Source organism: Ochotona princeps, chromosome 17 (assembly GCF_030435755.1).
Source record: "Ochotona princeps isolate mOchPri1 chromosome 17, mOchPri1.hap1, whole genome shotgun sequence".
Lineage (NCBI taxonomy): Eukaryota > Metazoa > Chordata > Mammalia > Lagomorpha > Ochotonidae > Ochotona > Ochotona princeps.
Window position 1 is genome coordinate 54,144,048 of NC_080848.1, and position 21,678 is coordinate 54,165,725.

General features: G+C 54.4%; 1 protein-coding gene across 3 annotated transcripts; it reads right to left on the reverse strand.

Annotated features, from left to right (window-relative positions):
* Nucleotides 1-468: 468 nt before the first annotated feature.
* Nucleotides 469-21,426, reverse strand: PELP1 (proline, glutamate and leucine rich protein 1). Of its 3 annotated transcripts, none has more exons than XM_004594834.4 (17): nucleotides 21,151-21,426; nucleotides 12,974-13,038; nucleotides 12,480-12,585; nucleotides 11,890-12,039; nucleotides 11,670-11,741; nucleotides 5,722-5,781; nucleotides 5,322-5,472; nucleotides 4,992-5,121; nucleotides 4,779-4,866; nucleotides 4,277-4,365; nucleotides 4,079-4,195; nucleotides 3,816-3,963; nucleotides 3,544-3,703; nucleotides 2,873-2,928; nucleotides 2,546-2,752; nucleotides 933-2,441; nucleotides 469-848 (listed from the first exon to the last, which is right to left on the reverse strand). In XM_004594834.4, the coding sequence occupies exons 1-17, from the start codon at nucleotides 21,397-21,399 to the stop codon at nucleotides 747-749; spliced, it is 3,459 nt and encodes a 1,152-aa protein (XP_004594891.2). In that variant the 5' UTR covers nucleotides 21,400-21,426; the 3' UTR covers nucleotides 469-746. The 3 variants fall into 3 exon arrangements, with proteins under 3 accessions (XP_004594891.2, XP_058531876.1, XP_058531877.1); XM_058675893.1 differs by lacking the exon at nucleotides 21,151-21,426 and adding an exon at nucleotides 21,081-21,138; XM_058675894.1 differs by lacking the exon at nucleotides 21,151-21,426 and adding an exon at nucleotides 20,722-20,885.
* Between the last annotated feature and the right edge of the window lie 252 nt (nucleotides 21,427-21,678).

The following is a 21,678-nucleotide window of genomic DNA, read 5'->3' on the forward strand; positions in this document are numbered from 1 at the left end:
CAGGTTGACACCTGCTCACTCCCCACACCTCCTCTGTATGCCATGCTGAGGACACCCTGGTGTCACAGAAGCACACAGTAAGCAACATCACCTGCACTCACGCAGACTGAGGGCCACCGTGTGTTCTAACAACACTCTCCCCCACCCACCCTTGGCTCACACACTAACAGGAAGGTCTCCACCAATCCTGTGATCTGAACGTCGGACATCTGAGTTAGGAAGGGAATACCTGGTCTCACAGGTGCTGGCCGAGATGCCTGGATCTCGCACCGGCGGGCATGCACTCAGCTGCCCAGCTCCAGCTCCCAAGGCCAGCATCCTGCTCACATGGCCCCTGGAATGCAGGACCAATGACTGGGATTTTACTCCTGGTTCCTGACTTAGGTCCCCACACCCACTTCTCCCCTTAATAAGCACTCAGGAGAGTGAACTAGCAGACAGAAACTCATGTCCTCTCTGCTTCTCAAACACATAATTTTTTAAGACACTTTCAGTACAAAAGTCCATACAGTTTTTTCCTAATACACATTTTCCATGAACTTTTGGAAGCCTCGCCTCACACAGCATGAGAAAGAGCAGCGGGCATGAGTCCTGAAACCCTGCCCTGGGCTGGTACAAGACACCCAGGGAAGCCAGTGGGCCTCCCCTGGCCACAGGGACACTTGGGCTTCAGCGCAGCAACAGGCAGCAGCAGCTACCAAAGGATGCAACTTTATTGGAAATGAGTCGGGTGGCAGGACAGAGGGCTAGGAGTCGGGCTCTGAGGCAGGCGGCGGCGGAGGTAGCTTCTCCTCATCAGGGGGACAATCAATGAAGTCGGCCAGCATGGCAGCTGTGTCATCCTGCTCCTTGTGGGGACAAAGACAGGAGAGGTGAAGGGTGGGCGGGCCGGATCACCCCTCATTGCTAACCCTGCCCCAGCCAGGCCTCACCTTTTCGGGGAGCGAGGCAGCCTCGGCCTCCATTGGCTCTTCGGCAGGCGTCTCTGGGGGCTGGAGCCCCTTGTCCTCCCTGCCCTCAGTCTCCTCTTCCTGCAGGGTTGGGGGTTCAGGGGGTTCTTCCTCCATGAGCTCCTGGGGTGGTGGCTCTGCTGAGGGGCTCCCCCCTTCCTGTCCCACCTCCCCCTGGGTGAGCAGCCCCTCGGGGGCTGGGGTAGGGGCTGCTTCTGCCCCTGGCTCTGCCTCAGCCCCCGGCTCCTCCACTTCCAGCAGCAGCCCAGGCTCCGGCTCCGGCTCCGGCTCCGGCTGCGCCTTGGGTGATTCTGGCGGGGGCAGAGCCGGAGGCAGGGCTGGGGGTGCAGGGCCCCCTTCTTCCACCTCCCCTGCTGCTGAGCCAAACTCCAACTCTTCTACCTCTTCCAACTCCTCTTCCTCCTCCTCCTCTTCCTCCTCCTCCTCTTCCTCCTCCCCTTCTTCTTCCTCAAATTCCTCCTCAAATTCTTCTTCCTCTTCTTCTTCCTCTTCAAAATACTCTTCTTCCTCCTCTTCCTCCTCCTCAAAGTCTTCCTCCTCCTCTTCTTCCTCCTCTTCCTCCTCCTCTTCCTCCTCCTCCTCCTCCTCCTCATCACTGCTATTGATATTAATAACTGTCAAGTCCTCTTCCAGGGCTGGGGGTCCCCCTCCTGCAGGAGTCCCTTCTGGGACGAGCTGGGGTGGCGGAAGCGCCACGGGTCCAGGCGCCGGTGGGGGTGGTGGGGGCGGGAGAGGGCCCGGGGCAGCAGGCAGTTCCTCAGGCTCCTCCTTGGTTGGCTCTGGAGGGGAGGCAGCTGGAGGCGCCCCGGTGGTGGCAGTGGTGGCGGTGGCTGCAGCAGCTGCTACGGGGGGTACAGGGGCTACAGGGGAAGGTGCGGCAACGTCCGCAGGGGGCGGGGGCGGCAGGGGAGGCAGCCCTTCAGGCACAATCACCACACTGTCATCGGAGTCGCTTTCCAGGGAAATCTCCACGTCAGACGCCTCCTCTTTATCGTAGTGCACGAAGGCAGGTCTGGGCACTCTCCCCCCAAAAGTCTCATCTGGGGGGACTGCTGGTGGGGGACTCCCACTAGCCGCAAGGACAGCATCCTCATTTGAGCCTGCCCGGTGGTTTTCGGGGCCAGGGAGCAGCCGGGGAGGGACAGACACGAGGCCTGGGACAGAGAGGCCTAAGTGGTTGGCCGTAGCTGGGGGTCCAGGGCGTGCTGAAGGCACGGGGCCTGCTGAGGGCACAGGGCCTGCTGGGGGCACAGGGCCTACGGAGGACACAGGGCCTGTGGAGGGCATGGGGCCTGTGGAGGGCATGGGGCCTGCAGGGTGGAAGGGAGGGGCCCGGAATGGAGTTGTAGCCTCCGGTGGGGGAGCTGGCGCAGGGGTGAGGCAGGTGGGGCCCATGGCCTGCAGGGGGGGCACCCGGGGGTGAGTGAGAGCAGCACAGGTCACCAGTGCTTCAGAGCAGAAAGAGGAGACCTGAAGGGTGAGGGAAGACAGAGCGAGTGTGAGTACCAGGGGGTTGGAGCAGAGCGCACCTCGGCAGGAGAGCCAGGACAACTCAGTCCCCGTTAGCCTGTTACCTCAAGACTGTCCTCTCGCTGGCCAAGGGAGAAGGCCTGCAGGGCACAGGCCAGAGGCGGCGGGCAACGAGGAGATGGTGCCAGCAGCAGGGCCAGCAGCAGGCGGTAGAGCTCTCGGCGGCAGCGGGCACTCGTGTATGGGGAGCTGCCCAGTACCTCACTCTGCTGGACGCCCATGATGAGCGGCAGGACCAGGTCATGCAGCCTCTGAGGAGAGCACACAGCACACCTGTCACCATGGCCGGGGCTGCCCATGCTTTGCCAGGGGTACTCCCTCCCCCTGGGGCATAGAACCTGCCCCCTCCCCAGGTCCCAGGCCCCACCTACCCTGTGAGTATCCTCCTTGATGAGCGGCCCACACATGAGGATGGTGCGACTGAGGCCTGAGCAAGAGAGCCATGTGTGGGAGGGAGGCTACAGATGGCCAAAGCCAGGCGGGCTTTGAAAGCATGGAGCCCAAGTGGTGCCTGGCTCTGCCCCACCCACCTCTGGACAGTTTCACTTTGTCAGCTACCATTCAGCCCTGTGATGCAGACACCAGTTCAATCCCCAGCTCTGGCTCCTGACTCCAGCTCCCTGCTGCTGCAGAGCCAGGGAGGCAGCACTGACGGCTCAGGCACCTGTCCCTGTCGCCCACCCAGGAGGCCTGCATGAAGTTCTCAGCTCTTGCCCAAGCCCAGTTAATGCAGGCATTAAGGGAATGTGAACCAGCAGATAGATGGAGGAGTGTTTGTTCTCTCCAAATAATATGGATAAAATGTCATGAACACACACATTTCTATAGAGACAGATATATACAGATACGGGATAAGAGGGCAGGCCGTGTAACACATGGGACCTAGAAGACCCCAACCTGCACTTGCAGCCCAGGACCAGCACAGCGGCTTCTGGCCCTCCCCCGGCCCTCAGCGCCACCCTGTCCATGTTGCCCGTGGTCACTGAGCTCTCCCTCCAGGCCTCCCAGAGACCCACAGGACCAAGACGCAGGCCTCACCCACCTCTCAACGCTGCGGCACACACGTCACTGTTGGCGTTGTTATCTCCCTTCCGGTGGCTGGGTGGAGCCACAGCCTCCCCTACGTCCAGCTTTAGCTTCTTGGGGGCACTGGGCTTCCCAGTTTGCAAATTCCCATCAGGGCTGGCCCGGGGGCTGCGCAGCTGGAGGTGGAGGCAGACGCAGATCTCATACACATACACGGGCACCCGGGCCAGGGACGGCCTCAGGAGGCAGGGAGGGATGCGTTTGGACAGAGGGCCAGGCCCCACTCACCTTGAGGGTATCCGCTGGCGGGGAGATGTCACTGAGAAGGTGGGTGAGCAAAGCCTCTCCGGAGGCTCCTCCCTGCAGCACCCCTGCTGAGGCCCCGCAAACCTGCACCCACAACTCTAACACGGTGTACACCTTGGTCCGGATGGTGCTGCGAGCAGAGACGGCAGGTCATGAGCACAGCAGCTATGCGCCAGAACCCCTGCCTGCTTGCACGCTTGCCTAGCTCACCCTCCTCTCTACTTGATCCCTTCCCAGACGGTCACCTGTAAGGCCTCTCCTGGCCAGGAGACAGGGAGTCCCGGCCAACACTCCAGGCGTTAAGGACCTGGGGGAACAGGCGGCTGATCAGTGCCCCAAAGCGCAGGAGTCGGCCTCCACACCTACAGTGGGAGACAGAACAATGACCCTCATTTCTGGCACATTTCAGGGATCCTCCTGTCACGTGACCCAACCCCACTCACGCAAGGATGAGCGCAGAGAGCAGGTCCAGGGCTTCCAGGTGGACGGAGGGCAGCAGCAACAGCCGCAGTGGGCCATCTCCAAGCAAGCTCTGGCGGCAGATGGGCACAAATCATGAACAAGAGGAGAGAGAAAGGGGGACAAGTCGGACACACCTGCAACCTCACAGGCACTCAGGTTTACACAGGTCAGGAACCTCCCCGACCCCAGCTCTCCTCACAACATCACCCTGTGATAGAGGAGTCTTTCCAGGGGGCCAGCTGACTCTAAAATTCCCCCTTCCCCAGGGAATCATCTGCCAAAACAGCCCTGCTGTGGGTGCGGGGAAGCCGCTGGGCCAGCATGTCCACGGGGTGCCGGGGAGGCAGCAAGCACACTATCTGCTGACTGGGACAAGTCTCAGACCAACAGCACTTAGGAGAGAGGGGACTCCAAGTGCCATGGCATTTCCGTGGTGGCCCGGAGGCCTGAGCGGCGCAGCGAGGGGAGGACATGGCCACTCACAATGTTCTTGCTACTGATGCTCAGGGTCCGGCAGATGACGTCCAGAATCTCTTGCACAGGCACAGACACAGGAGCCCCAAACTCAGAGCTGAAGGCAACAAGAGTGGGCAGACCCTCTGAGTGGGCTCCTCAGCATTACACCCCTCCACCCAGTTCTTCTTCCTTGGCTAGGGAGAGAACACTCCACCTGCTCCCTCCAACCCTCACACTCACCTGAGCATGAGCCCCAGGCAGCGGGCCAGCCCTGAAAACCTCTGCCGCATACGGAGGAGGACATGGGTGTCACCTTCATCAGACTGGGAAAGCAGTGTCTCCACTCCAGGGTCTTCACTGGGCACAGAAACTGCATAGAAACACAAGCACCTTGAACTTGCTGAGCCCGCCTGTCTGCCTTCCACAGGCACAGGAGCCCCCCCCCACCCCGCCGTACTCTCACCTGTTTAAGTTTTAGTTTAGCTTTAGTTGGACTCCAACTGCCCCACCTCAGGACCACCATCCTGTTCCCGCCACCAAGCTCCCCTGACCCCTGGTCCCAGTCCCTACCGGTTTCCGTGCCCTCAAACAGCGCCCCCAACAGGCTGTGCAGCGAGGCCAGCAGGCTGTGCAGCTCTTGCTCCCAGCTCTCGGTGTGCTTCAGTCCCTGGGAGAAGCCAGCCCCCAGGGAAGGCAGCCTGGAGTAGCACTCGCAGGCCAGCTGCAGGAGGAAGGGTACACCTGGGGGTCAGTCAGGGGGGTGGGAGGGTCCATCCCGGTCACCAATTGCCACCTCTTCTACCCAAACGGAGAGGGAGGCAGAAAGGTACAGATGGGTAGTGGAGGGCACGAGTCAGGATGGCAGATGTGAACAGGAGAAGGCGGAAGCAGGATCCAAAGGCAGCAGAGGAGAAAACAAACACAGGAGCCATCAGAGATGCTCCCGACTCCAGTCCCTGGGCGCCTTTACCTGCTGGAGCTGAGGGCTCAAGGCATCCACGCGAGAAAGGAAGAAGGAGGCCAGCTTGCCCTGCAGGAGAGGAAGAGCAAGGAGGGTGAAGGAGGTGAGCAGTTCCCAGGACCAGAGCATGCACCCTGTCCGTCCACTCCAGGCAGCAGGCTCTGGGCCCAGGTGTTTTTTCCCCATGGCAACATAGCAAGTGAAGCACTCCCGTGGGGAATCGGCAGGTGGCGCCAGACTCGTTTTCCAGGCAGGAAGACATCCAGAACGCCAGCCCTAGGACCACAGATTGCGCTCTGGGAGAAGAGCCGGCTCCTGCCCCTTCCCCACATACACTCACTACCCATCGCCACACCGGCACATGTAGACTGCCACTGTCAGCCTGCAAAAGTTAATTATCATCCCCCTTTTGCCAGTAGTCATAGAGCACTGGAAAATCACTGCCAACTCAGACACAAGAAGGGTGCAAGAGCTGGTGCGGTGGTGCACTGGCTTAAACATCTCCACATGGAGTGCTGTTTCAAGTCTCAGCTGCTGGGCTTCCTTCCTTCCCAGCTCCCTGAGCATGGCCCTGCCTCCCGCTGGCAGTCCCAGGCTGTGTTCCTGGCTTCAGCTTGGCTGCACCTCTGGTTGAAGTCACTTGGGGAGGGAATTAGTGGATGAAATATCAGCCTGTGTCACTCTGCCTTTCAAAAAAAAAACAAATAGTAAAAAAGAAATTAAATCAGCATTTTCACTAACCTATGAGTGAAATGTGACATTTTCTTTGATTATAAATGTAGAAAAATTAGGCCGACGTTGTGGTGTAACACGCTAACCCTCTGTCTGTAGCATGAGCATCCCACACGGGTGCCAGTTCAAGCCCAGACGTTCCACTTTCAAACCTGCTCCCTGTTAATCTGCTTGGGAAAGCAGCAGGAGATGCCTTAAGAGCACCCACGTGGGAGAGCCAGGAAGCTCCTGGCTTCGGCTTCAGCCCAGCCCAGTCTTGGCTATTGCAGACACTGAGGGAGTGAACCAGTGGATGGAAAGGTCCCTGCCACTCCACTCTACGTAATTCTGCCTTTCAAATAAATAAAAAACAAACCTAAAAAAAAATTCCAGCTTGGGCCCGGCATGGTAGCCTAGTGGCTAAAATCCTTGCCTTGCACGCACCGGGATCCCATATGAATGCCAGATCATGCCCTGGCTGCTCTACTTTCCATCCAGCTCCCTACTTGCGGATGGGAAAGCAGTTGAGGACTGCTTGGGACCCTGCACCACGTGGGAGACGTGAAAGAAGCTCCTGGCTCCTGGCTTTGGATCAGCTCAGTTCTGGACACTGCAGCTGCTTGCAGGATAAATTAGTGGATGGAAGATCTTCCACTGTTTCTCCTCCTCTCTGTATATGTGACTTTCCATTAAAAATAAATTAATTTTTAAAAATCCCAACTTACCTTACCAGGGAGCCCTATTAATATATATATTAATGTATTACATGTATTAACATATTTATATTACATACATTAACGTGTAATGCATATTAAATATTATATCCATAGTACATATTATAATATATATATTACAAACATAGTATATCTATAGTGCCATAGCAGCACCAGCAGGATCTGACAGAATTCACCTGTTTTCATTTCACCTTATCATTTTAGTCAACTGAAATAGCATTCCTGTCCATCACTAGTCTGAAATACTGGCAGTCACACGCTCTGCCTCTGTTCCCTTGGAATCCTGGCCTTCACTTCTCGTCCGGAGCAGGGATTGGTCCCCCTTGACACTAGCTCCAGTCCCACGCCTCTTCCCAGCCCCGCGGGGTGACAGACACCTACCGTACACCTCCTCCTGTTGCCCCCCTTGCCAGCTGCAACTTCCTGACTAGCCCCCACCCTCACACCCCGCAGGAACCACACGCGCAGACACAAGACGACCTGTCAATCACAGCGAGACCCACAGAGTTCTGTGTCTGCCTACTTAACAATCTCCCCCAGGGGAACTATGTAAGCAAAACAATCCAGTTGCATAAAGCCATCACCCAGGAGTCTGTCTCCCCACGGACCCCCTGAACCTGCAGATCTCTCCTTCTCTCCATAAAAATCTCCCTTTTTTTAAAAGATTTAATTTGAAAGTCAGATATAGAGAGAGAGAGGAAGATCTTCCGTCTGATGATTCACTCCCCAAGCAGCCACAACAGCCAGTGCTGAGCCAAGTTGATCCAAAGCCAGGAGCCCAGAGTTTCTTCCAGGTCTCCCACGCGGGTGCAGGGTCCCAAGCTTTGGGCCACCCTCAACTGCTTTCTCAGGCCACAAGCAGGGAGCTGGATGGGAAATATGGGATCCAGGTACGTGCAAGGCGAGGACTTTAGCCGCTAGACTCTTGGCCGGGCCCATCACTCCACTTCTGATCAAGCTTCCTGCTGATACACATCCTGGGAGGCAGAAGGTGACGGCTCAGAGAGTGGGGCCGTTGCTTCCCACAGAGGAGACTCAGAGTCCCTGACCTGGGCCTGGCTCAGCCTTCACTGTTGTGGGCCTTTGGAGAATTAACCAGGCAACGAAAGACCTCCATCTCTGTTGTCCCACTGTTCAAACAAGTGAATATAAAGAAAATGAACACTGTGCCAGAGATTCAAAGGATGACACAGGCTCTCCACCTGAGAGCAGCACATGAGTCAGTCAGCAAGACAGGATAAACCCAAAGGAGACAGGAGCCTGCCCCAGCACTGGCCCTGCAGACGGGCCTGAGACAAGGGCAAGGGGAACAGTGCCAAGGTCGGGGGTGAGGCTAGGGCCTGCAGACTCCAGACATCAAGAAAAGCTGCAGAGGGCCCGGCACCACGGCCTAGCGGCTAAAGTCCTCACCTTGAAAGCACCAGGATCCCATATGGGCACTGGTTCTAATCCCAGCAGTCCTGCTTCCCATCTAGCTCCTGGGAATGCAGTCGAGGACAGCCCAAAGCTTTGGGACCCTGTACCCACGTGGGAGACCCAGAAGAGCTCCTGGCTCCTGGCTTCAGATCGGCACAGCAACCAGCCTCTGCGGTCACTTGGCGAGTGAATCATTGGACGGAAGATATTTCTCTCTGTCTCTCCTCCTCTCTATATATATCTGACTTTACAATAAAAATAAATAAATAAATCTTAAAAAAAAAAAAAGCTGCAGAACCAGAAGATGCCAGCAGGGAAACTGGCCAAGGCCTCCTGAGGTCCCCCAGTTACACCGCATGACTCCAACAGAGACCAGCACTGTCACGGCTGTCCAAGGCAGGAGAGAGCCGGAATCACTTCCTATGGGACGCACTGGTGTGACAGCACTGCGGCACACTCAGCCATCAACAGTGGTCACCTAAGGACTTCAACACATCACATGACAGAAAGTTCAGCTCAGCTTCCCGCTCACACACACCCTGGAAGGGAGCACTGATGTCGCAGGGACCGGGTTCCTGCCACTCACGTGGGTCACCTGCCCCGCATTCTTGGAGCCTGGCTTCAGCCTCAGCTGCTAGGGGTGTGTACAAAATGAACTAACGTATAAGAATGCTTTGTCTGTCTGTCTCTCAAGTAAATAAACTGGAAAAACAAAAATCCCAGGCTGAAATCAAGACATCTGCCATGCAGCAGGACACAGGGCAATGACATGGCTCCCACTGGAGGGCTTACCCTGGCTGAGATGCAAGGCAAACTGAGGCCCACAGCTCACTGGAACACTTCCCTCGCAACCTGAGTGCCCACATCCACCCACAACACATCCTGAGTTCCTAGGTACCGCTCATTCTAAGAAATGGCTAATCCACTCAGCATGGAGGAAGAGCGTGTTATGGTGTCCACAGGGGGTGACTTCATGGATCCAGAAAGTTCAGGCCTCACCCCCAGAGAGGAGCAGCCCTGAGCTACTCTGGTGGACAGGACACAGAACAGATCAACACTTCAGAGTGGTCACTGGCAGTTTCCTTAAAGTGCTGCCGTGCTACGTCTTACAAGCACAAAGGGCCTCTGAAGTTTTTGCACACGGCAGTTCTTGTCTGTGGGACTAACGAGAGACAAAACCCAAGTGTTCAATGAAGGAAACTTCTCTGAGTGACACGTAGAAATGCTGACAATCTCTTAGGATACTATGCAGACATTTGGTTGTCTGTTTTAGAAAGAGTGCCCAATTGGCCCGGTGGCGTGGCCTAGCCGCTAAAGTCCTCGCCTTGAATGCCCCAGGATCCCATATGGGCGCCGGTTCTAGTCCCGGCAGGTCCACTTCCCATCCAGCTCCCTGCTTGTGGCCTGGGAAAGCAGTTGAGGACGGCCCAATGCATTGGGACCCTGCACTCGTGTGGGAGACCCGGAAGAGGTTCCAGGTTCCCGGCTTAGGATCGGCACGCATCGGCCCATTGCGGCTCACTTGGGGAGTGAATCATCGGATGGCAGATCTTCCTCTCTGTCTGTCTTCCTCTCTGTCTGTCTGACTTTGTAATAAAAATAAATAAATCTTACAAAAAAAAAAAAGAAAGAGTGCCCAAAAACGCAGGTCCTAATGTCTCTTTTTCAAATAAAATGAAACAGATAAGTAAAATGTTTTTAAAATTCTGAAATGTTGGGCCCTGCATGGTAGCCTAGCGGCTGAAGTCCTCGTCTTGAACGTGCCAGGATTCAATATGGGCGCCAGTTCTAATCCCGAGTGCTCCACTTCCCATCCAACTCCCTGCTTGTGGCCTGGGAAAGTAGTCAAGGACGGCCCAAAGGCTTTGGACCCTACACACGCACAGGAGACCCGGAAGAGGCTCCTGGTTCCTGGCTCTGGGCTCCTGACTTCGACTCGGCTCAGCTCTGGCCGTTGCAGCACTTGGGGAGTGGGGAGTGAATCATCAGATGGAAGATCTCTCTCTCTGTCTCTCCTCATCTCTGTATATCTGACTTTGCAATAAAAATAAATAAATCTTTTTTAAAAAAATTATGATATTCTCTATGTCAATGCAGCCTTTCTCTCAAAATATCCTAGTATTATCAAATCCAATGCCTCCATTCAGGTAGCCCTTGGGTTATTTAATGACTATCCCCAAAAGCAAGAGTGGCAATGCTGGCAACTTGGGCACGTTAAAGCAAACCCGGGAAGTGCTTCCTGTAAGTGAAAGAATAAGAAGTCCCCTCCCCCGCCACCCCCCCACCTACTTAGAAAAAAGAAAGAAAATTGGGCACTGAGATCGCTGACCTTCTGTGATCACACAATTTGCTCAGACACTGAATGGCAAGCTCTCCCTTAACTGATAACACTGGTAGCCAACATAATTAACCACATCAGAGATTTTTTTTTAAAGCATTAATTTGCCACATATCTTGGTTCTCTTAGATTTACAAGCATTTGTGTGAGGGTAAGCCAGTGGCCTGTGAAGCCAGCGGCGAGGTCAGAAAGAACATTTCAGCCACAGGGAACACACAGCTGCCCTTTGTTCTGGACCAGCTCACACCCACTTACACTGCAAACACACACACGTGCTGCTTGTAAGTGAGCCTCTGACGGCTACTGCCTTGGCAGACTTCATAACTATTCACACCTGTCCTTCCACCGCCTTGAAAACAAAACCAACTGAGCCCCTCCCTCGCCAAGCACGCGCACGCACGCACACACACACACACACACCACCACCACCACCACCCTCACACCCTCACACCCTCACACCCCGCCTTGCCTGTCTAACCTGGCAGGGCTCTGTTGATTGGTCCCTTGCATGGGTCATGACAGCTCTGGGTAAGGGGTGGAAATGGACAGGGAGTTTACTAAAGAACAAGAGGAGAAAGGAATGTTTGGGAAGCTGAGGATCAAATCAGTGCTCCAAGGCAGCCTAAGTGTCAACTGTGGAACCTGGTGATTGCAAACAGCAGTCAGCAGACAAGCGCTTGGATGCCTCGGCAACGGCACCTGGGTGAGAGACCTGGCCAGGCTCACAGCCGCGGCGAGGAGTGCCCGGGCACACTTACTTTGAGAGAACCACAGGCCCGAGGGAAATAGGTCATACAGGCCTTCATTCCTTCCAGCGCTGACTGTTCACACTGTAGGAAACATGCGAGGTCAAGAACAAAGAGGCAGAGGGCTCCACCTGACTCCCCTTCCCCCAGTGCCTCTCCCTCAGCTCAGCTTCCATCTCCCGGTCATGTCCTATCATGCTCTTTAACCCAAACAGCGGGCAGCAGGTCTCACCTCTGGTCTGAGGCCCAGCAGGGAGGTGAGCAGGCCGGGTAGGTGATTGATGGAGATGTCCCGGAACAGCATGGGGAGCTGGGCTGCGTACCGCAGCAGGTCCCTCAGCACAGCTACAGCCAGCTCCATGGTGGCGGGCGGGTCCTGGGACTAAGAGCAACAACAGCACATGCTGCCAACGTCACCCTCGCTGGCTCATTCCTCAAACGTCTGCAGTAGCAGGCCCTGGACCAGGCCAATGCCAGGAGGCAAAAATTCAACCCAGGAATCCTACATAGAAATAAACCAGGGGGTGGGAATTTTCTGTCTCTCTATAACGCTGTCTGCCTTGCAAATAATTAATTACGTTTTTCTTTTTTAATAAAAGTTAATGAAGAAGAGATATTATCAGAAACTAGAATCTAAAAAGCCAGATGAATTAAAATAAACTCATAGACATCTGTGAGTTTATTTTATCTGAAGCATATCCTTTCTGCTTGCTTCTAGCTATTCTGTCCCCAGAGTAACTTGCAGGCTGCAGGGAACACCCCAGCGCCGGGACAGAAGACGGAGGATGGCGGGGTGGAGGTCAGGTGGCGCCGAGTCCTTACCTGTAGCACCTGCTGGATGCTCCGAAGCCAAGACACACAGTGCTGCTGGAATGTCTCCGTGGAACTGTCCCCAACCAGCAGGGACAGCAGGCACAGGCCCTCAAACCTCACACGGGGACAGAAGCAGGCAACGGCCAAGTGAGTACGGGACTGACGACAATGACAGCTCCCGACCACTCTAATGTACCGAGTAACAGCGTCCCTTCCCCCCGGGCCCACTGCCATGTCTAACTCCTGATACACCTGGAGGAGTTGGAGTGACGTGGGGGTGGCAGCAAGCAAAGAGCAGAGCAGAGGTAATGTCGAACGGGGGATGGGGTGGGGAGGCAGGCTCCTGAGAAAGGCAGGGTTCAGCTCAAGGAAGCTCATGGAAGGAATGACCCTCCCACCACTCTAGGAAGGGGAAATGTTTGTGAATCTGTGGGGTGGCGACAATGGGTACAGAGAGGAGAGCCCACTTCCTCGGGAAGGAGACCAGCTGGCTAGAGACTTACCGCGTTTTGATGGAGCCGAGCCGTGCATTGCTAAGACTCACCAAGGCCCCGACGGCTGACAGATTCTGCAGGAGAGAAGACGGGGAAGCAGTGTGAGCAGCAGCAGCCCACAGCACGTGAGAACTTCTCTAAGCCCTTCCCAGCCCAGCACCCAGGAGCCCTTCCCAGGTCACACCTCCCCTGTGGACAGAGGACCGTCCAGCCGGAGACCTGTGGGCCACCCTCCCAGCAGCTACCCCTCAATTCCAGTCTTGCTTAACCCATCCCCCTATACCCTGCCCAACAAATCAGAGCTGACCAGAGGGCAGCCCAACTCTCCCAACCACTGAACTTTGAACTTGGGTCCGTGCCCCCTCTGGAACCCTAGACAGCACCTACACCAAGGAGAGGTGTACAGCCTTACTGCCCCCCCTCTTCCTGCACCCCCAAACACATCCTCCTCCTCTTCCCAGCTTTCTTCAAGCTGTAGAACACCATGGCGACCTAGCCAGCCAAGCCCTCTGCCAATCCTCGCCTTCTCTCCCCAGGACAAGATGTTTCTTCCTCAGCTCTCCCATGCCCTAAGTAGACAGTCTCCACTCACAGCATCCCTAGCTCCCAAACAGTACACACATCACACGTTCTCTCTACAGACACATTATATAGACACTGGGGAGCCCAAAGCTAAACGAAATAGACAAGTCCCTGCTCTCAAGGGTGGAAACATATACGCATTAATACATGGTCACCTAACAGCTACAAGAGCACTTCGAAAAGTTCACAGACACGGGCCTAACAGATAACAAGCTGGTGCGGAGGTCCACACCCTGTATTGCAGTACCAGGGTTTATGTCCCAGCTCTGCTCCCAACTCCGGCTTCCTGTGAAGACAGGCCATTTGGGAAGTGATTCAGCAGATGGGAAATAGTCACTCATTCTCTCGCTTCACTCTCTATAACTCTGCCTTCCAAATAAATAAGTAAATCTTAAAAACAAAAAGTCATGGGGCCAGCACAATGGCTCAACTCGCTATTTCTTTCCCTGCAAGCTTCAGCATCCAAGACGGGTATGGGTTCCAGCTCTGACTGTTCCCCGCTTCCCATCCAGCTTCCTGTCCGTGGCCTGAGAAAGCAGCAGAGGACGGCCCAAAGCCTGGGGACCCTGCACCCGTGTGGGAGACCCGAAGAGGCTCCAGGCTCCTGGCTTCAGATCGACTCAGTTCTGGCCATTGCAGCTGCTTGGGGAGTGAATCTGCTTATGGAAGATCTTCTTCTCTATCCCTCTTCTCGTATATCTGCCTTTGCAATAAAAATAAATAGATTAAAAAAAAATTTTTTTTGAAATGTTAAACATTTCTGGGACCAAGCATTTCAGGTCCGGGAAACTCGAGCGGGGTGGCACTAAGTGCTCCAGGGAAGAATAAAGCAAAGGAAGGGTGCCCAGAGCAGGGAGGGGAAGAGCACACACATGGCAGAATAAGCGCAAAACAGACCCAGAACAAATTAGGAGCAACTGCACCGAGTCCCTCACACACTGTCAGTGGGAAAGTGAACTAACGCAGCCACTTTGGAGAACATTCTAGAAGTTTCTCCAAACGGCACACGTAGTCTATCCCTGTATCCATGCCCAGGAGCAGTGGAAGTAACTCCTCGCAAGAATTTGTACTCCAACATGCATGTCAACATTGTTCATGATAACCAGAAAGTGCCAAGGGCATAAATGCCCAGCAGCTGATAAGCACACTAACAAAATACAGTCCACCCATTCGCTGGACTGTCGCCGGGCCATTCAAAGCTGAGTCAAATGATCTGACCTGAAAACTGAGCCAAGGAAGCCAGACCCAAAAAGTCCCGCAGCTCCTGATTTGTTTACATAAGCTGGCCAGAGCTTGCCTGTCTGTAGAAACAAGCAAGAGGCTGGTGGCTGGAGGTAACAGGGAGTCACTGCCAAGCACAGGGTTTCCTCCACGGGGTGACGAAAACATTCCAATGCTGGTCACAGCACACAACTCCAACCGTGGAAACATACTAACCATATGCCTTCTGAAGGGCACGTGAATCATAACCCAGTCAAGCTTTTGGGTTTTGGTTTAAGAGGCAGAGACGAGATGTATTTTGTCACAACAGCCAGGACTGTGCCTGGTCAGAACAGGGCACTGGCACGGCACCTCAGTCCCCTGTGCTTGGGCTGCTGCCTCCGGGGGCCTGCAGTCAGGGCCAGAGCTGAGGGCCATACTCAGGTACTCCTCTGTGAGACCACCAAGCCCAAAGCTCTCCCTTTCATAAAGCTGGCTTTCTCTTTGAAAGGCATGATGATGTTGAAATGTTTCACACAAAGGAAAGAGCAAACGGTGTGAGATGAAAGCACACTTGGCTCATCTGACGAGCAACAGGAGGCAGACCGCCCCGGAGAGCAGCCAGAGGGCAACAGAACAGAGCTGCAGGCTGAGGCAGTACCAGCACCCTCCTACAGCTGCATCCCACCGACTGGTGACTCCACTCAGTGAGATGAAAGCCCTGTGCACAGAAGGCAACTGGGCAGAGAAAGATGGTATCTGACTTGACATTTAATTCTTAAAAAAAATGCCAAGAGCAGACAGGCGTTGTGGCATGGCAGGCAAAGCACAGGCCGGGAGGCCCACAGCCAGCGTCGCAGTGCCTGGCCCAAGTCCTGGCTACTCTGCATGTCTGAGCTAGCCTCCTGCTAGTGAATCTGGGAGGCAGTACATGATGGCCTCGGTCCCTGCCACCTGTGGAAGGCCCAGATGGAATGCCTGGCTCCTGGCTTAAACCTAGCCCAGCCCCAGCTGTTGGGAGCCTCTGGAGAGGGAACCCCCCACACACACAGCCCTGAGGCACCTGAATTGTGACCAGTGGATGGATGGGAGCTCTGTCTATCCAAAAGTAAAGAAACAGGGCCCAGTGCGTGGCCTAGCAGCTAAAGTCCTCGCCTTGAACATGCCAGGATCCCATATGGGTGCCAGTGCTAATCCCGGTAGCTCCACTTCCCATCCAGCTTCCTGCTTGTGGCCTGGGAAGGCAGTTAAGGACAGTCCAAAGCCTTGGGACCCTGCACCCGTGTGGGAGAACCTAAGAAGATCCTGGCTCCTGGCTCTGGATCAGCGCAGCACCAGCCGTTGTGGTCACTTGGGGAGTGAATCAGCGGACAGAAGATCTTCCTCTCTGTCTCCTCCTCCTCTCTATATATTTGACTTTGCAATAAAAATAAATAAATTTTTTTTTAAAAAAAAGTAAAGAAGCAAACAATCTCCACTGGAAAAGACTGGGGAGTGACCAGTGTGGACAGAGGAGGATCAAGAAAGCATGGCATCCCAAAAGCCACATGAGGGCAGCTGCTCAAGAAGATAGAAAAGCAGGTGTAACAAACGAGACGACTCCAGTAAAGCCTCCTCTGACCATGGAATCTGGTACTGGAAGGTAACATAATGGGACCAGTGCAGTAGCCTTGCAGCTAAAGTCCTCACCTTGCACAAGCCAGGATCACATATGGGCACTGTTCACGTCCCAGAAGTCCCACTTCCCATCCAGCTCCCTGCTTGTGGCCTGGGAAAGCAGTCGAGGACGGCCCAAAGCCTTGGGACCCAGCACCCGCGTGGGAGACCTGGAAGAAGTTCCTGGTTCCTGGCTTTGGATTGGCACAGCACCGGCCATTGCGCTCACTTGGGGAGTGAATCATCAGACGGAAGATCTTCCTCTCTGTCTCTCCTCCTCTCTGTATATCTGACTTTCCAATAAAAATAAATAAATCTTTAATAAATAAAAAATATTTTTTAAAAATAGAAATAATAAATCGCTAATAAATGATAAATTTTTAAAAAATAAAGTGATAGCTGGAAGCTATCACTTTAACCTCATGACCAAAGCTGGCATCTCTGGGGCCTCTGTTGTAATGTAGTGCAGTAGGCTAAGCCACTACCTGTGATGCTAGCATCTCACATTGAGTGCTAGCTCAAACCCCAGCTATTTCACTTCCAATCCAGCTCCTGGCTAGTGTGCCCAAGAGGCAACCGATGATGGTTCAAGGTTCACGTACTGCAGTCCTGCCACTCACGTGGGAGACCTAGGTGGAGCATGGAGTCCTGGCTCCTGTCTTGCCCTGGCGCAGACCTGAGGGATGTGAACTAGTGTATGGAAGATGTCTGGTCACTCGACCTTGCAATAAATGTATGGTTTTTTTTTTTAATAAAGTTAATTTCTTTCATATAGCAAATGTTAGCCAAGAAATAAAACAGGCTTATGTGTCAGAGAATGAGATGGGAAGGGATTACTTTCTTTGCAGAACAGAGTGGGCAGGAGTGTCCTGGGAAATGGTGCTGTTCATACCGAGGTCTTAAAAAAATTTACATTTATTTTTATTGGAAAGGCAGATTTACAGAGAACAGGAGAGACAGAAAGATCTTCCATCTGCTGGTTCACTCCGCAAGTGGACTTAATGGCCAGAGCTGAATCAATGTGAAGTCAGGAGTCAGAAGTCTCTTTCAGGTCTCCCACATAACACTGAGACCTAACGAAAAGGCGCTTCCATCTCCCAGAGCTTCCCAGCCAGAAGCAAAGGAGCCAGGGCCTTGGTTCACCTCAGCAATGAAGCCAGCCTGGGTGGCCGGAGCACAGGCCACCCCAGGAGATAGGCACACATCATGCATAGCTGGCCGCACGGGCTGACTGTACAGATGCCAACGGGAGAATGCTGCTGGCAAGAGGACAGCACAGTACTAAGCCCAGAGGACAGATCCGAGGGAGACACTCCCTGTCCTTCAAAAAACAGAGTTGCCAGGGAGATGACATCTGAGATTTGCTTTCAAAATGCTTGGGGGAGGGGATAAAAAGCAGGGGAGGGGGAGCCTAGTTGGGGAGGAATGAAACAAGATTGCTAAAATGTTCCCTGGTGGACAGTACAGGATGGGGTTGGGTGTTGCAAAATATTGATGTGTTTGTGCGAAATCTTCCCCCACCATCTTCTTTTTTTAACTACAGACAAAAAACACACAGTCAAAGCTAGCTGGGTGCCTGTGGGAGAGGGAGGCTGCCTGTATTGTACCAGTGCAATAAACAAGGATGTAACAGAAAGTAGCCAGTCACAGGAAGTCAGAGCGTGTCCAAAGGCGGCAGAGATTGGAGAAACAGAGACTGGGGATGGGGCTGCCACTGGGAGGAACATGGTGAACATGAACCCTGAGGCAAGAACGCCCAGGCACCCAAGAATTTGTGAAGGTGGCAAACAGGATGAGGAGTTTACTTTAGCAAGCCCAGCTACTGTGTGGGGGACAGATCCAGAAGGCAGAGCAGCTAGAACACTGCTGTCCGGGGCAGCACAGCTGCTCAAGTTGGAACCAGGCAGAGATAAGCGTGGTCCCCGAGGAAAGACACAAAAGTTCCCAAAACCTTTCATATTAAAACATAAATAAATGGGGCCTGGCGTGGTAGCCCAATGGCTTAAGTCCTCGCCTTTCACTTTGCACGCACAAGGATCCCATAGAAGCACTGGTTCTAATCCCGGCAGCTCCACTTCCCATCCAGCTCCCTGCTTGTGGCCTGGGAAAGCAGTCGAGGACGGCCCAAAGCCTTGGAACACTGCACCCGTGTGGGAAACCCGGAGGAAGATTTAGGCTCCTGGCTTTGGAATGGCACAACACCAGCCATTGCGGTCACTCGGGGAGTGAATCAGCGGACGGAAGATCTTCCTCTCTGTCTCTCCTCCTCTCTGTATATCTGACTTTGCAATAAAAATAAATAAGTCTTTAATAAATAAATAAATAAATCCTTTTTAAATAAATAACAACGCAAGCTGGAAATTGTACAGTTTGTGGGAAATCCAATTCAGTAACGAGGGCACATGAATCAAACAATGCGTCTTTGCCTCTCTCTCAAGCTTTGAGCCTATTTCCTTACCTTCTTCTTTTCAACTTTACTATGAATTCTGTAAAGGGAAAGATCATGTCTTCAGTAGCCACCTGAGAACACCTAAGACATACTCAGTAAGTGTTGAATGAAAATTTATTTTGGGAGTGAGCAGGGTTGTAGCGTAGCCAGTGCCGGCATTGCACAGGAGCACAGGTTCTTGTCTGGCTCTGGTCCGACCCAGCTCCCTGCTAATGCACTGTGGAAAAGCAGTAGAAAATGGCCCAAGTGCTCGGGTCCCTGCCACCCACGTGAGGGACCAAGCTAGAGCTCCTGGCTCCTGGCTTCATCCTGGCCCAGATCTGGCTGTCGTGGCTGGAAGAGGCAGAGCCAGACATACAAGATATGAATGTCACATCTGCCTCTAATTTAACAACAACAAAAACCTATGGGGTGATGGGGTGGGCATTGTGGCACAGTGGGTTTAGCTGCCACCTGCAATGCCCACACCCCAAACTGGAGTGTCAGTGACAGACCCAGCTCCTCCTCTTTTGATCCAGCTTCCCAGCAGATTCTGAGACACAGCAAATGATGGCTTCTGCGTCTGGGCCCCTGTCTTGCCCTTGGGAGATGTGAATGAAGCTCTGGTCTGTTACAGCCTGGCGGCCCTGCCTATGAGATAACAGCACATGGAAGCTCTCTGCTTCTGAAGTACATGAAAACCAAGGAACTCTGTAATCTATGAAATGAAGCCACCACCTGGGATGCCCACATCCTGCTACACAAGTGACTCGGCTTCCACTCCAGCTGCTTGGGCATGAGGGTTCCTGTCACCGCCTGGCTCCTGGCTCCTGGCTCCTGCTCCTGGCTTCAGCCTAGCCAAGATTGCTGCAGGTGTCCATGCAGTGGACCAGCAGATAATCAAAGTCTCCCTTTCTCTCCCTCACCTCATCATCCTTTCAAATAAATAAACTTAGAAAAAAAATACATAAAAGCAGAAGAAATCCTCCATGTATAGAAAATCCAATATAAGAGAGACATATATAGAAAAAGTTTCCAAGACAAGATGTAGCCAAGAATGTGCAGAGGGTAAGGCTAAAGGAATGTCCCGGTTCCCTGCATCACCCTTAGCTTCTTGACTCACAATTCTACTAGACTTGGCACAGTCAAAGAAAAGAAACAAAACATTAAGTTCACACAGTTGGCAGCGAGGGAAGAAGAGAAGCCTTGAAAAGAGATGAAACAAACCATACATTGACAAGCAGGGCAGATAATATTTCACAAAGAAAGGGTAGAAAAGATATGCCCAGGCCTGTCTGAGGATACAGAACACAGAAGAAAAAAAGCCACTGCTGTAATACAACTGAGGGAAGGGTAAGAATTAGAAGGACTCGGAGAGAACAACTGATAACCAGCTCCTGCTTCTGAACCCGTTCTGAGTCTGCAGAGCCAAACTGGTGACCCTCACCCACTGCGGAGCAGAGGAAAGCGAGCAGAGTTAGGAGAAGATATCAAACAAGGGCCCGTGCAGGGAGACTCCTTAAGTCGTCTGAGAATCATGCTTCACGTGGGTCCAGCTAGGATGGGGATAACTGGAAGGCAAGGGGCGGACAGATCTGGAATCGACTCAGGATACAAGGTGTTTAAGGTGACGCTGTGGGGTGCAGGACCCAACATCTTTCTAAGTTCCCCGAAGCCTGTCCCCAGCCACCTCAATAACTCCCCCTCAAGGCACATCCTCCTTCACCGTATCTTGGGGGGAGGGTGGATGAGCTTTCCCTCACCCAGCACCACAGGGTCTCAGCTGAACCTCCAACCCGTTTGTGGAAGACCTCCTTTTCCAGAGTAGCCATCCCCCACCCCCTATGCCCCACTCAGTTCTCGCTGGGATTCATCACGCTTCCTTCATTACCATAGCAGCCGAAAATGGAGTCCCTAGGACAAGGCGTGGCTCTCAGCCAAGGGGCTGGTGAAATCCTTGGGCCATACATCCGTTTCCATCAATTCCCCCCCACCACCACCCTCAACAAAATTAAGTAAGTAACAGAGGTCTCGTCAAAGGAAAACGAGGCTGAAGAGCCTACTGAGGGGCCAGGCCCGGAATCGAATCCATGCCTGTGCCTACCAACAGACACACACGGCCCACTGACCCGCCCCCCGACTCGAGCACCGGGAGCGGAGGAAGCAGAAACGCCCCACGTCGCCGGCGCCGACAGGGGCAGCCGCCTCCTGCCCCCGCCCCGGTCCCCACGGCAGCGGCGGTCAGGGTACCATGATCCCGGCGCACAGGTGCCTGGCCAGCCTTCCCTCGGGGCCGCGGGCACGCGGGCCGGCGACTCACCTGGGCCCCGCCCACCGTTCCATGCAGCCGCAGCAGGCACACGAGCCCGGGCAAATGCGGGGCTGAGCGCACCGGGGGCTGCACCGGAGTGACGGTGGATCCCGTGCGCGGCTGCAGCAGCCCGGAGACGCTCTCCAGCAGCAGCAGGCGAAGCCGCGGGCCGGAGCCCATGGCCGACAGACCCGCGGCCCCGCCGGGGACCCCAGCCGGGGAGGCCGCCGACGGCCCACTGAGAACGGCAGCCGCCATCTTTCCCGGGCTCTAGGTTGGTGGCGTGGCGCGATGACGCCAACACCTCGCGACGAACGCCTGCTGAGGAAGAGGGGCGGCGTGAGGAAGGGGCTGCCGCGCTCCTGCGCACTGCGGCCCGGCGGCGGGCTCCCCGCGCAGCCCTCGACGGAGCATGCGCCGGGCCGAGGGTCCGGGAGGACCGAGCGCCGGTGGTGGGGTTTCCCCGCGTGGTGGGGAGGCTCTGGGGGGCGTGGTGCCGACAAAAGGCGCCAAAGTCCGAATAGACTCCGACACTTG

Bases quoted from the DNA above. Each gene is read 5' to 3' on its own strand.
- PELP1 (XM_004594834.4), bottom strand. From the start codon at position 21,399: ATGGCGGCTGCCGTTCTCAGTGGGCCGTCGGCGGCCTCCCCGGCTGGG. The intron at 3,964-4,078 runs GTGACCGTCTGG...CTCTGCTCGCAG, and splicing joins GGCCAGGAGAGGCCTTACAG to CACCATCCGGACCAAGGTGT. The intron at 3,704-3,815 runs GTGAGTGGGGCC...CTCCACCTCCAG, and splicing joins CGCCAGCGGATACCCTCAAG to CTGCGCAGCCCCCGGGCCAG.